We start from the raw sequence: 17,520 nt of genomic DNA on the forward strand, positions 1-17,520 counted from the left end.
TTTGGAAACTTACCTGTGTTGCTGGCGAGCCTTTACATATTTCTTGGGTATATTCTGACACAGTGCGCATCATCAAAGGAGGAACGAAGTGTAGGAGTGTCTCATGACTTCAGATACTCTGCTTTAAATTGGATGCATTTATATGACAAATGTATATATTCCAGACCCCTCTCTATACTATGTTTTGAGTTGGACATATCTTACACTTGTAAGTTTGCATATGTATGTTTACTTTTAACTCGAAATCAATACCTTAGTGTCTAAATAGAAAGTGTTCACAGAAATGAGGCCTTAAATGGTGTATATCAAGATTTCGAGAATTACCCATATCATCTAAGTTAGTCTGCCCCTTCCCTCCCATGCTCCTTCTCTCAAGTCGTAGGTAGATGTAACTGTCACTTGTGTTCAGAAATTAATTGCATGAAATTGAGTTTAATGGCATAAGGTTCGTTTCTGCGCAGAGCTATTTGATGCAAGATATGTTACGCAAACAGACAGACGTCCAAGCATGAATTAGGCCCACAGTGTACTAAAACGGGAAAAAAAAATAACCTTAATCTCAATTTGTGGCACTCATCTCTTGAAATATGCTGGCCTACTGCTTTCATGATCTGATTGGCTACAGGTTGCTCTACCATTGCCCACTTCCAAAAAAGGGGGGCATTTGGATTCGAAAAACCACACTGATAACAAAAAGGTGAAATAACTCTAATGAACTGCAAAAAAACAAAAGCATTCTCCTTTCACTGTTATCGACACCGAGGACTTCCTGTACAATCAGGTACTGCCCTGAAAATTATCTAGCATCACATTTAAGTTTTTTGGCAGATACACTTGACACTTTGGGAAATTAAACTCATAGGTTCCTCATAGACATTCACTCATCTCAATTCACAAACATTTTTATTTAAAAAAGCAGAGGTGCTATTAAATGTCTCATTAATGGCAGATGTGATCAAACAAAAAATGGGTGCAAATACACTGTATGCTCTTACAAACTGACCATTTCTATTTTTACAATGCAGTTTACAGTTACGCTAACACGCAACTCCTTCACCACTATAAACAATATTTTGCATTATACATTTCCTCTCTGGCAGCTCAAAATGTTTTCTTTTTTTGCACCCAGTATCTGGATTTGTTCCTAACTCAAAATCAGCACTTTTTGATTATTTTTACCGATTGTCTGCTACACATTTTGTTGCTGCAAGCAAATAGGACTTGTTACAGTAGCTCAACAGCAACTACCGTCATCAGGTTACCATAGCAATATTTATTTTACAGAAGATATCTGGTAAACTGCAAAAGCAAAATTTGCTGCTGGCCCAAGTACTATGTAAAGTTTTTGGCACTCTGCCATCTTATTCAGGAATGCCCTACCTTCTACTAATTCTAAACATATGCTTGCAGCTGCAAGAAGCATTCATTTTATTTGTTAGCTTTTAGTATCAAAAGTACAAAGCATATTTTCTTCACTTGCTACATCCCCAAACTATATACAAGTTATCAGAAAAATGTTGAGCAACAAAGATAAGGTGCACAAATGCAGGGGAGGTTACATCAGGACAAGATATTTCGACCAGATGGGTAAATGTCATAAGCACATTTGCTCTCCTAAATTTGTTTGCTGGTTGCATCTGCTATTATTAAGCAAGTGCCAGGAAATAGTATGGAATAACTGTGTGCCAAAATATTTCAATCAGTTTGCGGTATATCAGTGAGTTTGCAGTATATAACTAGTAAAAATTATGCAGCTGAACAGTTTTTGGTCCCAGAGTAAGAAGGCTGAATATTAATGCCACCAAAAACTAAACAGAGTTGTTGCAGTGCTTCATATCAGAAGCATGGCAGCGCCATATGTAAGAATTGTTTCTTAAAGAAAAGGGCAGCTCAACTCGAAAAATGAATCAATGCTGACTTGGAGGATGATTTTTGGAGAGACAGAGAGGAGCTCTTACCTTATGTTTTCCTACATATAATACCCTACCCAGCTACACACCAATGTCTAGCTCATTGTCTTATGTTATATTTGGAATTCACAAAGTCAATGTGACTCACTTTTACGATGAAATTTAGAGACAAATTTAATATAAATTTTGTGAATATGGACCTTTGCTACTATTAAATATATCTTTAAGCTAAATGCAAAATACAATGATCTCAGGCTGCCCTAGTGATGCAATATATAAAACCATACACAAACTAATGTTTTGGAGAGAGAGAGAGGAGACAAAGAAAGAGAAAATGAGAGACAGAGAAGAGAAAAGAGAGCAAGAGCAGAGTGAAACAGAAGAGTATATACGATGCAAAGACAATGGACCTGATTCAGTATGAAAAGTAAGGCAAAAAAAAGAAATACATTTTCTCCTGGACAAACCATGTTACATTTCAAGGGGTGCAAATTAGTGTATTATTTTGCACATAAGTTAAATACTGGCTGTTTTTCATCTAGTACACAAATACATGATAGCTTTATTTTTACATTGAAATTTAAAGCCGATATAGGACATGCCCCATCCCAAATATAAATCTAACCTCACCCTTTAAATTTACCTCCCCCTCCAGTGCAACATGCCAAAGTGCAAAGTTACTCTTTTTTCCAATATTCACACATGTTGTTGATTATTTTACTCATATTTAAAGGGGTTGGTTTACTGTTGAACACCCGCCTACCACTGTATGTTCTGGTATTACATGTCACTCATTCACTCAGTCCTTTTTATTACAGCTTAAGAGAGCACTTCTGGGGGATTTGTGTTCCTTTCAATTGCATCTGCATTTAATAAATAATTAATTAACAAATAGCAACACTCACCTGGTTTTGACTCAGTGGCATGCAGTGTTTCTGGTTTCAATATATATGACTTGTGAATTTCCTCTGGCTCATTGTAATTAATAGAACTCACTTCCACAAACTGGTGCACCTTCTCTGTAATCTTCAGATCACAATTATTGTCACTCTCCGATACTGTATCCTGCAATGTGGAGATAATGAAAGGGGTCTTTTAGGATGATTTGCATTTTTTTAATTGTTCGCTGAAGTAGCATTGGATGACTGTAGAGACAGCATAAAAGGATATATCAACCCTTTACACTCCTAATTCATGAAACACACAGTAGTAGCACTGTAGTATCATAATAAAACCATATGCAATGCTGCGTTGGCACATATTGTTAAAGTCAATAACATGTAATTTACTAGTGATTGAATCTGGCATTAAAAAAAACAAATAAATATTACTTCTACTTTGCAGAAACCACACAAATCATACTAAAATAATATTAATACAAAGAGTAACCACAGCAGTAAGTGTAAAAATAATTTTAATTGCAATAAAAACATCACAAAACATTTCTCATTCATCCTCTGTATTGCTCACCTAGAGTCTGTAATAAATTCACACAGGTAATACAGGTTCAGGATGCAATAACTGGTAAGGCAGAAATATAACCACAGTTCTTAACAGTGGAGTAGGCAATACTGTAAAGTGATGGAAAGATGCAGTAACCAGGGTGGATACCTCTGTAAGAGGTGGAGATATGAGTAGCCTGTGGATTGCAGGGTTGGATACCTCTGGAAAGGTGGTGAAACGGGTAGCCTGCGGGTAGCAGGGTTGGATACCTCTGGTAAGGTGGTGAGATAAGTAGCCTACAGGTTACAGTGTTGGATACATCTGGAAAGGTGGTGAGACTCAGAAGCCAGGTAATGCTGAAACACTTGAGAGCAGACAGCAGGTAACAGTGGGAGTAAACTGAACAGGTTACACTGAGAAGCAATGAGCTGTAGAGAGCAGAAGCACAGAGATCCACAGAGGTGAATAACTCAGGAACCAGATAGATGATGAGCTGTGTCTGCAGCAGTGTGTCACAGCAATAGAGTTTCTGGGATCCGTCTCAGGACCCCAGGGACTAGCTGTGGCAGGAGTGTAGTGGAAACTGGGGGGCTGGATGAATGTCTCGCTAATTGAGCTTGCTTGCAGGTATAAAGAAGGTGAATCCACACGAGCAATAACAAACCAAGGTATTTATTTCAGCGGTAGAATGAAGCTGAATTCTCACAATTGGTTAATGTTGCAGTTCATATAATGGCAGCAGAAGAAGTTGAATTCACACAAATGGTTAATGTTTGCAGTTCATATAATGGCAGCACAGATTAAGTTGAACTCACAGAGATGTCTACAACATAACAGCAGGTTGAGGCTGAATACACTCAGAGATAACGATGAAGATCTGTACACAGTGGGAGGAGAAGCAGGAATCAGGATGAGGTGAATACACATGATGGTAGAGCTCTGTATACAGCAGATAGTCTGGAGCAGCGAAAACAGCAACTTGTAGATCTGGAACTAGGAAGTGTTGTACTGGCAACTTACTGAGTGTAGGAGGGGACTCTTATAGTCTGTAGAGGAAGCCAATTGGGGAATGGGATCAGGGGGTAAATGTATCAAAGTGCGATTTTGCAACTCCAGCGATTTTCTCGGGAGAGTTGAAACTCGCCGATGTATGAAGCTGAGATTTCATGCAAAATCGCCAGAGTTCTGCTTCTGTCAAAATTTCTACTTGCAAAATCGCCAGAGATCAAACTCCCGACTGTTTGCCACTGCAGCTATACAGCTCTCAAATGTATGAAGCTGCGAGTTAGCAAACTCAGGAGAGTTTGCTTCAAAACACGCCAGATACAACATGCTGCTTGATAGCAGCGTGTTGTAGAAACACATCACTGTTACACTGCCCTGGCAGTGTTAAAATGGTAAAGAATAGATAAAAGTTGAAAAAAAAAAAAAGCGTGAGGTCCCCCCACTATTCATGCTTAACCCTAGTGCTGCCTGACTAGTGCTGGTCCCGTGAAAATCGGGGAAAAATTTTGCGTGGGGTCCCCCCGATTTTCACTTTACCAGCACTAGGCAAACCAGCCAGGGTTGGCGGCACTATAGCACGTGGCAGGGGTCCCCCTGCCATAATGACTAACCAACCCTAGACTATTCAGCGCTGGGCTGGATTCCCTAGGGAGTGGGGTCCGCCGAAAAAACGAGCGGGCCCCCCCCCCCCCCTAGAAAGAACCAGCCCAGTGCTGATAGCACTAGGGCTCTTCCTACTACCCCTGGGCTGTGGGTAGTAAGGTAATACGGCGAAAAAGTATGAAAAAAATAAACGGACGCCATTTTGTTTTGTGGAACTACAAGTCCCAGCCAGCCAGGTTGCCAAAAACAGTGTGGCCATGCTGGTGCTTGTATAACTACAAGCACCAGCATACCCACGGCAGCCAGGGCATGTTGGCACTTGGAGAACCACAAGTGCCAACATGCCCTGACATCCCTGGCTTGCTGGGACCTGTAGTACCACAAAAAAAAAAGTTAAATAAATAACAACACCCTTGTCAAAGGATTGCTTCATATCAGGTTGAGTGACCTGATGATCTGGTCCAGACTGCTTGCCGAGGCTGTCTTATAAGGAGTAGTAGCAGGTTTGAATCATCCTGAGAAAATGAGCTTAGCTCAGCAGGAAGGGAAATGGTTCAAGCACCACAGTGGCGCCTTTGGTGGCATGGTGGTACTGCAGGCTAAATGTATCCAAAAAGACCAACATAGCTCCTGGCAAACAGGAGCTGCAGGAGGCAGATCATGACAGTTATATCTTGCATCAATCCTGAATGTAATATTTTCCTATCGGCAGATTCTTTTCTTACAGTCAAAGAAATAAGTGGTTTAAAATAAGGACAATCTTATCATTTCAAAATCTTCAAAGCTCATCTGGGCTTGTCCTGTGGGTAAGGCTCACTGCTTTGCACTCTGGGAGATTCTTCTGAAAAAAGAATTCCATTGTCCAGCAATCTGACAACTGGCTAAACCAGTTATCCTTATAACACATGGCAGTTAGTTTTCACATCATTATATACATATCTATGGACATCTAGCGCTCTCTAGTGTCATTGTAATAAAACACATACTTTAAACATTTTAAAAAGGAAGATCATTACATTAATTGTACAATATACTATTAAATGTATACTTGAATAACTTTAGTCAACTATAATTCTCTTCAACAGTTGAGTCTGTAAGATTTGTAACATATTGTCAAGTGCCATCCCTGCTCTCTTCACTTGCAGTGGGGATGAACACCTTCAGCTCCCAGCGGTGTGCGCCCATTGCTTGGCAATAGGCCGTAACTTCCGGGTCTTCAGCTGGCCAGCTAGAATAGAATAGATTTCTAGGTGGTAGGACTTCGGTTAAAAGATGAGCTTTTAGAACCAGGCCAATAGAGGTCTTCACCTTTAACAGCCGCCTTTCCCATAGAACTGATATTGTTTAGAGGTACTTGGATGCCCCCAGGACTTAAGCTCAAAGGTAGTAAAAGCTTATCTAAGTTGCTGCAGTGCAGGGAAAAGGTAACTGGAATACTGGAGGCAGGTGTCAGGTACAGGCCGGAGGTCGGGGGTAACAAGCAAGCAGGATAGTCAAGGGACAGAGAAATGGTCAGGGCAGGTTGCATACACAGATAGTCCAAATACAAGCCAAGGTCAAGGGGCACTGGAGTACAACTAGAATCCGAAGTCAAGCAAACGGTCACAACAGGACATCAATCAGGATACAGGAGTACATAGCAACAGGGAGCTGGTCAGCAAATATGGATACACAGGATGCTATAACTGGCAGGGAGGCTAAGCCCTCCCTACCTTATATGTAAACAAGTACCCTTAATCAGCCCAGCTGGCACTGATCAAAAACTAATAATGATTAGAGCGCAATGAAATTAATCCAAGGATACAAGTCTGAGTCTAGAGAGCAGGGCTGGAATGTGTTTGCTGAGAGTGTCCTGAGTGACACGTTTTACAAGGGACCTGTGCTAGTGAACTTCCAGATGAGCCCAACCAAGTGCACCAAAGGTACTCAATGTTCCTTATTGTGATTATATTGTTTACATTAGATAGCCTGAGTGAAAGAATGTAGTGTCAGTGAAAGCATGGTGCACACTGTAATCTTTTTTTCTGGTTCATTGCATGCACAGAGGAGATTTAAACCTCAGTGTTTATTAACTAAGTTGTGATGTCCACTCAGCCCTCAGCTTGTTCATGTGATATGTTATAGTCACCAGTTTATCTAATTCAAATCAATTCAATTACCTTCAAATCTATTCTACTCTGTTAATTGCTCTTTTCCAATTTTGTTCTACCATAGTACCGTTTTACTCACAAGCAATCAGGTTTAGATTGGGCATTGAATTATGAATGTCAAAAAGGTAGAACTTAGGGACATATATCTGAATAGTGTGAGATGTTTCATAGTTAGCGAGGTGATTAATAAATTGCATTACTAACAGTGTTGGACTGGCCTGGCGGGGTCCTGGGGAAATACCTGGTAGGCCCCACTGTCCTCTGGACCCGTCCCCTTTTGCTAGGGGGCAGAACCAGAATGTGATCACCAGGGCCCCTACAGAGAGGTAAGTGTAGTAGCTTCCTGCTCAGGCAGGAACTCCTCATTGTCTCCCATCACCCCCTCTGCTATGCTCTGATTGGCTGACACAGTCACTCAGCCAATCAGAAAAGAGACGCCCCCTATGCACACTGCCATGGAGGAAGCAAAGCAGGAAATGTAAGCTTATGTGTCTGTATGTATGAGAGACAATGTGTGTAAATGTGTATGATAAATGTATTAGTGTATGTATGAGAGAGAAAATGTGTGTCAGTGTATACGATAAATGTCTTAGTGTGTGTGTGTGTGTGTGTGTGTGTCTGTGTGTCTGTGTGTATGAGAGAGGGGGGGGTGAGTCCGTTTGTATGATAAATGTATTAGTGTGTGTGTGTGTGTGTGTGTGTGTGTGTGTGTGTGTGTGTATGTGTGTTTGTCTGTGTGTATGAGAAATTAATGTGTGTGTGTGTGTCTGTGTTTATGAGAAATGTGTGTATGAGAGAGGGGGGGTGAGTCCGTTTGTATGATAACAGGGGCGCACGGAGGATTTTTAAGGGGGGTTTCCCCTCCACCGAAAAAAAATAAAGTGATAAGAGCTGCCGCACATGCGCAGCCGCTCAGTTTAGGCAGCACTGTACTATACAGCAGCCGTGGCGCTGTCAAAGAAGCGTCCGTGGCGGTGCTGTATACAATACAGCACCGCCGCGGACGCTTCTTTGACAGCGCCACGGCTTCTGTATAGTACAGTGCCAATATGTAGGGCACTTCTTTAACGGAGGGGAGGGGTTTCTGGAGACCCAGAACCCCCCCCCCCCTGCGTGTGCCCCTGGATAAATGTATTAGTGTGTGTGTGTGTGTGTGTGTGTCTGAGAAATGAATTTGTGTGTGTGTGTGCGTGTTATGTGTGTGTGGGCAATGGGGCTTGTGGCAATGTATTGGGGGTGAGGACGGGGGGGGGGCTTGTTATAAGTGAAATGAAGGTGAGGGCAGGGTAGCTTGTGGTAATATAATGTGGCTGTGAGTTAGGTGGTGGCTAATGTTTGCAATTTTATTTATGGGGTGAGCATGGGCCAATTTAATTTAATTGTGGGGCCTATTTTAAGATTAGGTGGCGGGACCTTTAATGCTGGAGTGGTTTGAAGCTATTAATTGAATAAGTTTGGGCAGGATGACTATTTATTAAATGTGAATGTGAATTATTTAATGCCAGGGATGGTTGTGGGAAATGGTTATATTTATTAAACTTGCTATTTATTGTTAGGCCTGTTTGGAGTTAGGGAAATAGGTTTATTTATTAAATGCGGATACTATTAATTTAATGTCGGGGCTGGTTGGAGGGAGATAGTATTCACTTTTGATAAATAGATCTATTATTTTAATGTTGGGACTCGAGGGAGGCCTAATTATGAAATGTGTGTAGTATTGATTTAACACTGGGGCTGGGTGGAGTATTTTAAATGTCATGTACCCATTTTTTTTCCAGATAGGACTCCAAACATTACAGAATCCAGACAACCAGCAACTAAGCTAAAGACACCAGCAGCCACAGGTCAGGAGAGCGACAAAAAAAAAAAAAAGGACACATGAACTCAGGTACATACAGTAGATGCACACACATACTGTGCCCCACCTAACATTTATTTGGCCTGTCTACATGATGCCACTTTCAGGTTTTTTTCCGGGGCCACTTTAAGTTCCCAATCCTTCCCTGCTCTTTTCTATGTAGGTGGGGCCCATCCAAGTCTCAAATTTGCAAAGCATAAGTCACATGCACCTTTAAGAGTTACACATGTCATGACGCTGCGATGCTGGCAGCGTACAGGAGCTGCGAGGACCCTGCCCAGCTGACCACAGAGAGGATATGAAGCAGAGGTAAGTCACATCTACTTAATTTTATTGTCATTTTTTATTTTTTTTAAACTTGACAATGTTCTTTCTACCTGGGAGGGGGGGGGGGGGGGGTGTAGCCTGTTCTTGGCATAATATGAATTGGGGGCAGTACTCTGCGGTATAAGATTATTTGGGGACACTACTCTGTGGCATAATATTGTTTGGGGGCTCTATTATGTGGCATAATATGATTTGGGGGCATTACTGTGGGGCATAATATGATTTGTGGCATAAATTGAACAATGTGGCAAAAATTTAACTGGGGCACTACTGTGTGGCATAATATGAACGTTTATTTGTTGGTTCCATTATTATTAATAATATATATAATATAAAATCTCTCTATCTAAACGCACAATTGGAATAACCTGGGCTTGACTAGATTTCAGCAAACACCTGATCTGCAGCAAAGGTAATTCCCATGGAGCCAAGGTTGGGGTGACACTGTATATTCTCACTAAGGGTAGTAACAGTATTCGTATACATAGGTTAATTGTAACTATTTTGAGACAATGTGCCCCTCTGCTTGTATATGTGTTTTGTTTGTGTTTTCAATTTTTGTCTTTCTTTGAAACATTATATTTTCATATTTGTCTGTTTCATTATAACATCTACATACATATATGTAGTGCTTTTAGGACATTGTGCCGCTGTCCTGAAACTCAGGACATCTATTCTGACTGCTAGAAGATATGTCACACTTCTTTGAGCTGGCAGTCTACACTTCTGTCGATGGTGTACGCAACAATGCAAGTTTTTTGCTGTAGGGGAGTGGCCTAGTGCTTTTCACACTCACACGCATCCTTTAAACATGAGAGCTATAGATTTCACATTGTGACTGGTTGGGGAAGGGGGTTAGAGTGTGCCCTCATTGCTAGGCTTTCCATATTTAATGTACATATCCCTTTTTCAAAACATGACCCCAGCATTCCAGGGTCCAGACAGCAACTGAGTTTAAGACAGCAGCAGCAGGTAGTGAAAGTTGCAAGAACAGGTAGGAGAGAGCAGGACAGTCTGACAACTGTTCTGATTCTATATCAATTTGGTCACCAATGCTGGGAACCAAGTGACCTGCAATAGAGGTACAGGGAGAACTCCCTATATTCTGCTGACCATAAAAATCAAATTAACTCCTATGTGCTGTAAATAGCATTGTAGCCACTTTTAAAACTGCCATGAGAGGCATATTATTCTTATTGGAGAAGTTGTGCCTTTTATTTGTTTTTAAAGGCATTGGCTTCAGTAATTGTTTTTTAATGTGTTTTAATATAATGAAACTGACAGCTACATTAATGGGCAGTTGCAAAATGAAAGCTATTATGCATATTGTGAACAATTTGGAGTACAGTCATGGCCAAAAGTTTTGAGAATGACACAAGTATTGTTTTTCACAAAGTTTCAGTGTTTTTAGACCTTTTTGTCAGATGTTGCTATGGTATACTGAAGTAAAGCTACAAGCATTTCATGTGTCAAAGGCTTTTATTGACAATTACATTAAGTTTATGCAAAGAGTCAATATTTGCAGTGTTGACCCTTCCTTTTGAAGACCTCTGCAATTCGTCCTGGCATGCTGTCAATCAACTTCTAGGCCACATAGTGACTGATGGCCGCCCATTCTTGCCTAATCAATGCTTGGAGTTTGTTCGAATTTGTGTTTTTTTCTGCCTCTTGAGGATTGACCACAAGTTCTCAATGGGATTAAGGTATGGGGAGTTTCCTGGCCATGGACCCAACTTTTAGATGTTTTGATCCCCGAGCCACTTAGTTATCACTTTTGCCTTATGGCAAGGTGCTCCATCATGCCGGAAAAGGCAATGTTCGTCATCAAACTGTTCTTGGATGGTTGGGAGAAGTTGCTCTTCGAGGATGTTTCGGTACCATTCTTTATTCATGGCTGTGTTCTTAGGCAAAATTGTGAGTGAGGTGAGAAGCAACCCCACACATGAATGGTCTTTACTGTTGGCATGACACAGGACTGATGGTAGCGCTCACTTTTCCTTCTCCGGACAAGCGTTTTTCCAGATGCCACAAACAATCTGAAAGGGGATTCTTCAGAGAAAGTGACTTTACCCCAGTCCTCAGCAGTCTAATCCCGGAACCTTTTGCAGAATATCAGTGTGTCCCTGATGTTTTTCCTGAAGAGAAGTGGCTTCTTTGCTGGCCTTCTTGACACCAGGCCATCTTTAAAAAGTCTTCGCTTAACTGTGCGTGCAGATTCACTCACACCTGCCTGCTGCCAGTCCTGAGCAAGCTCTGCAGTTGTAATTCTCCAATCCCGCTGCTGAATCAACTTTAGGAGACGGTCCTGGCACTTGCTGGACGTTCTTAGGTGCTCTAAAGCCTTCTTCACAACTATTGAACCTCTCTTCTTTGAAGTTCTTGATGATCCGATAAATGGTTTAGGTGCAATGTTACTAGCAACAATATTGTCACACGCCGGACCCGCAAGCGGGTACCCGCGTGCTTACCTGCTCCAGGCAGGCAGAAGCTCCTGTGGCCATTGCCGCGTCCTCATGATGACGGACATCATCTTACTTTTGGGTCTGTTCTTCTATTTAACACCTCCCCACTCACCTCCCATTAGTCCCACTTTATTGGAGGGATATTTAGAGCACCTGACATAGCTGTCAGGTGCCTGTTCTTTGTGCTCACTTCTCTCTCTCTCTTCTCCTGGCACTAATTGTATTGGACTCCACGCTGTTCCAGGGACTCCATTATCCGCTACTCTGTGTCACCTCCTCGTGTGCAGCCTACAGTTTAGTGCTACCTGGCGCGGACTATTTGCATTTGACTCTACGCGGTTTCTGGTACTTCCCTGAACTACTAAACCTGTCATCCTGGGCCTTTCTTGGCTCTGTTTACACTCTCCACATGTGGACTGAAATACTTCTGAGATTCTAGCCTGGGGGTCGTCCTGCCGTTCAAGTTGCCTAACCCTGGTAAGACCTCTGCAGTCCATTTCGGCCTCTACAGTTGTGGTTCCTTCGACCCTACCATCCCACTATTTGGCGTTCTCCGATGTATTTGACAAGGGCCTTGCTGAGCTCTTACCTCCTCATTGCCCTTGAGACTGTCTCATAGACCTTTAACTGGGAAAGAACCCTCCTAGGGGGCGTGTTTATCCTCTCACCCAACTTGAGACCCAAGCCATGACTGATTATAACAAGGAGAATCTCCAGAGAGGATTCATCAGGGCCTCCAATTCACCTCGCCAGTGCAGGCTTCTTTTTTGTAAAGAAGGACGGGTCCCTACTCCCCTGCATAGATTATTGCGGTCTGAATTTTGTAATAAGTAAGAATCGTTACACCATTCCGTTCATCACCGCATTATTTGACCGCATCAAGGGGCTAAAATCTTTTCCAAACTGGACCTTTGTGGGCTCATATGCATTCGGGCTGGGGACGAATGGAAGACCGCATTTTACACCTGCGACGGGCATTGCGAAAATCTTATCATGCCCTTTGAACTCTGCAATGCCCGAGCCGTGTTCCAAGCTTTGTTAATGACATTTTCAGGGACCTTCTCTATTCTTGTTTGGTGGTCTATCTGGATGACATCCTTATTTTTTATCAAGATATTGATTCTCATCGTGTGTATGTCACAGAGGTGTTGTTCAACTTTATTGTAAACTGGAGAAATGCTCCTTCGAGACTACTTCTATGCCCTTCCTGGGTTACATTATCTCGGGATCCGGTCTTCGTATGGAACCAGAGAAGGTCCAAGCTATTCTTGATTGGTCACGTCCATCCGGTCTTAAAGGCTATCCAACATTGTCTGGGCTTCTCAAATTATTGCAGATAGTTCATTCAAAACTATTCCAGCATTATTGCTACCACTACAGCACTCATCCGGAAGGGAGCGGATACCAAGAACTGGTCAGAAAACACTCAAGAGACCTTTTCATTCCTTAAGCAAGCCTTCTCTGCTGCTCCTATCCACAGGCAACCAGAGCTCTCTAGACCTTTATTCCACCAAGCGGATGCTGCCACAGTTGGTGTAGGTGCTGTGCTTGCCCAAAAGTCGCTAACCAACAAAATCCTACCCTGCGCCTACTTCTCACACAAATTTCTACCAGCCGAACGAAACTATACCATAGGCGATAATGAACTACTGGCAATGAAGTTGGCCCTTTCTGTATGGCGCTATCTCCTGGAAAGGAGCTCAGCACGTGGTTACAATCTTTACTGATCATAAGAACCTTTTGTATCTTCAAATGGCTCAATGCCTCAATCCCCGGCAGGCTCTCTGTTCATTCTTCTTCTCCTGCTTCAACCTCCATGTGACTTAGAAGCCGGGTCATTTAAACAAGAAAGTGAAAGCTCTTTCCCGGGTCTTTGATTCCAGTCAATATTCTGATCCACCTTTTTGCAATCCTATCTTGGATCACAAGTGTTTACTAGCTCTTTCTGTGTCTTCTACTTCTTCTCCTGGGAAGACCTTCATCACTGCTTCTCTCCGGAAAAGACTTCTTCAGTGGTATCATGCCTCCAGGGTTACTGGACACGCAGGTTCTCAAAACCTACGAGGTCATTTCTCGAATCTATTGGTAGCCCTCCCTCCGGTCAGACGTCAAAGAATTCATGGCTGCTTGCAACATCTGCGCCCAACACAAATCTCCCTGTTTGACTCCTATGGGTCCACTATTACCTTTTCCAGTACCTTCCAAACCTTGGACACACATCAGCATGTTGACTTTGTCACTGCTCTTCCTCCCAGTAGAGGATTTAACAACATTTGAGTCGTGGTGGATTGCTTTTCAAAAATTTATAAATTTTATTCCCCTGGTGGGTCTTCCTTCCTCCTCAGTTTTGTGCCAACATTTCATTAAAGAAGTGTTTAAGCTCCATGGCTGTCGTCAAGAGATTGTTTCCGATAGAGGGGTTCAATTTATTCCCAAGTTTTGGCGTGCTTTATTCAAAAGTTTCTGCATTCAACTTAATTTCTCCTCTGCATACCATCCACAGTCTAACGGACAAATGGAGAAAATAAACGAAGATCTTGAAAACTTTCTCAGGCTATTTTGTTCCTCAAACCAGGACAACTGTGTTGACCTCTTACCCTGGGCGGAATTCGCTCACAACAATTTGTTCCATGAGTCTAACTCTTCTACACTGTTCTTTATCCTTAATGGGTTACATACTACGCTCTCCAAATTTTCTGAAATGTTACTGCTGTTGAGGAGTTGTTACCGGTCTCAAGAAATCCTCTAACCGCTACAAACTCTTCATGGACAGAAAGTGTCGAGCAGTTCCTGCACTCAAAGTAGGAGAGAAGGTGTGGCTCTTCACCCGAAACATCCGTCTCAAGGTTCCTGCAATGAAGTTTGCCCCCCGCTTCATCGGAACTTAAAATAAGATTTTACGTGTTATCAACCCTGTCTCCTATAAATTACAGCTTCCTGCCTCGCTCCGTATTTCCAATTCTTTCTACATCTCTCTTCTCAAGCCTTCGATCATCAATAGATTTTCCACTACATCTTCCTCCTTGGTATCCAAATTTCAACAGGAGGAGTTTGAAATTACACAAATTCTGGATTCAAAGACATTCAGAGGTGTGGTCAAGTATATGATGGACTGAAGGGGCTTCAGTCCTGATGAATGCTTGTGGGTTAACGCTTCTGATATTCATGCTCCTGCCCTTCTATGAAAACTCCATGCTAAATTTCCAGGTAAAACTATCTCTAAGTGTACAGTGGCCACTGTTAAAAGGGGGGGGGGGGGGGTACTCTCACACGCCAGACTTACCTGATCCAATGACGGGTGCCCTCTTGCTTTCGGGTCTGTGCATGCGCAGACCCATTCTTCTATTTAACACCTCCTCACTCACCTCCCATTAGTCCCAGTTTATCGGAGGGATATTTAAAGCACCTGACATAGCTGTCAGGTGCCTGTTCTTTGTGCTCACTTCCCTGAAGTGCTAGGATCTGGCTCTCTCTCTACTCCTGGATTCCTCCCAGCACTATTTGTATTGGACTCCATGCTGTTCCAGTGACGCTATTACTCGCTACTCTGTGTCTCCTCCTCATGTACAACCTACACTTCAGTGCTACCCATTTGCAGACTTTCTGTATTTGACTTCATGCTTTCCAGTCTCTTCTGAGGTTCCCATTGCCTTTAGCTACCATCTCTCTGTTCACTAGTCTCTAAGCGGGTCTGTCTGGTATTCACCCAAGGGGCCACGACCTGCGGGACAAGGTATGCAAAGACCATACCTCCTTGTGGGGGTTCCTGGCGAAGACCACCTGTTCCGTTACACTGCGCCTTTGGGTAGAGTTGTACCAAACTGAGCAAATCCAGGGGATCCCAAGATCACCCGTGAACTTCGTGACAAATAGCCTTGTCTGTGAAGCCCTTTTTGTGCAAAGCAATAATGACTGCACATGTTTCCTTGCAGATAACCATGGTTAACAGAGGAAGAACAATGATTTCAAGTACTACCCTCCTTTTAAAGCTTCCAGTCTGTTATTCTAACTCAATCAGCATGACATATTGATCTCCAGCCTTGTCCTTGTTAACACTCTCACCTGTATTAACGAGAGAATCACTGACCTGATGTCAGCTGGTCCTTATGTGGCAGAGCTGAAATGCAGTGAAAACGTTATTTTTGGGATAAAGTTGATTGTCATGGCAAAGAGGGACTTTTAAATTAATTGCAATTCATCTGATCACTCTTCATGACACATTCTGGAGTATATGAAAACTGCCATCATAAAAACTGAGGCAGCAGACTTAGTGAAAAATAATATTTGCGTCATTCTCAAAACTTTTGTCCTTGACTGTACAAACTTAGTGCACTAATACCTATTCCTTAAGATGTTTCTTATTGATTTTGAAACCCAAAACATTCATAACAAGCATATTATTCTGATTACCTATACATCACATCAAGAATCTTATTTAACATCATAACTTCAAATTAGAAGTGCACATAAAAGTGTAAATAGATTTATAGTATGAAGATAGTAGAAATAATTCGCAACTGCATATCTGTAGAAATGCAGCAGTTTCAATATCTACTATCTTTATTAATCAAATGTGCATCTCTGCTGCTTCTTACCACCCATCCCATAGTTTATAAAACTTCTCCTTACATCTGCTGCTTAAATTTGTCAACTTTTGTAAGTGTTGATTAGTCTTTATAAGTTAGTCTCTTTCCATTTAAGCATTGTGCACTTATGTGCAGTACATATTATTGCCGCTAGGAAAAACCTCTGGTAAGACATAAGATCACCAGGGTTCAGATGTTTTACGTTCCACATTGGAACATGGGAGGAGCTGTTGCGCATACGCAGCAGCTATAATTTGGCCATCTTCGGCTGCTTGACTGAAGCAGCTCTGGCATGCTACACTGGCACACGTACTGAGGTTTGCCGACGTCTGGCAAACAACTTGTTGATTTATTGCATCTCAGCTAAATAAAGGTTCAACATTTTGCCAAATACTGAGTAACATCTTAAGGATAGTGGACTGCATTGCATTGGGTTCAATTTAACAACTGACAATTTAACATTGCTACACATAATGGCTGCCTCCAGTGAGGTAACCGAATGAAAGTAATTCCCTTATGTCCACAAAAATTACACATTCTCATACTAAGGTTTAATACTTAGTTTAATACTAGATATTCAAATGAGTTTCTAGTAATCTGCATTTCCAAGTAGTGAAATCTAGATATAGGACAGTAAACAGCCAAATACTATTTAGCCTGCTTATCTAAGGGGAATAAGAATGATCATTCCCACTTTATCTTTAAACCCAAATATTTATAGCATAGCATACAGCTCATAGCATACAGTAAGGTACACAGAAATATTGCCACTGTTTCAACAGTGTGTAGCGTGCAATTAGGCAAATGGATGTGTTGGCACTGTTTGAATAACGTATAGCGTGCAATAAGGTACACAGAAGTGTTGGCACTGTATGAACAGCGTGTATTGTGCACAAACAAATGTAGAACAGAGACAGACAGTAAGTGTAGTGGAATTGTCAGGCGCAGTCCTCCGCTCCTTCGGGACGGCCACCTGTCACTGCCCACACCGCGTCTGGTTGCCTGGATACTCCCAGCCGGACCACCGGCCCTATTGCACATGAATCGCTGGTGGTGGCCGATGACATCATGCTGACAGCATCCCTATTGGCCTCCTGCACTACTTAAGTCTGACTCTGGCACCAGCATTAGGTCAATCCTGCTCCAGTGTCCTTGCTGTTTCTTGGCTAGTCTGAC

The 17,520-nt window shown here is 42.2% G+C and overlaps 1 protein-coding gene across 3 annotated transcripts in view; it reads right to left on the reverse strand.

Annotated features, from left to right (window-relative positions):
- JSRP1 (junctional sarcoplasmic reticulum protein 1) overlaps positions 1-17,520 on the reverse strand; it is a 171,178-nt gene that overhangs the window by 47,712 nt on the left and 105,946 nt on the right. For all 3 annotated transcript variants that reach the window (XM_075204719.1, XM_075204717.1, XM_075204718.1), the window contains exon 5: positions 2,816-2,975. In XM_075204719.1, the coding sequence (XP_075060820.1) occupies positions 2,816-2,975 (160 nt within the window). The remainder of the gene's footprint in view (positions 1-2,815; positions 2,976-17,520) is intronic.

This window comes from Mixophyes fleayi, chromosome 1 (assembly GCF_038048845.1).
Source record: "Mixophyes fleayi isolate aMixFle1 chromosome 1, aMixFle1.hap1, whole genome shotgun sequence".
NCBI classification, from domain to species: domain Eukaryota; kingdom Metazoa; phylum Chordata; class Amphibia; order Anura; family Limnodynastidae; genus Mixophyes; species Mixophyes fleayi.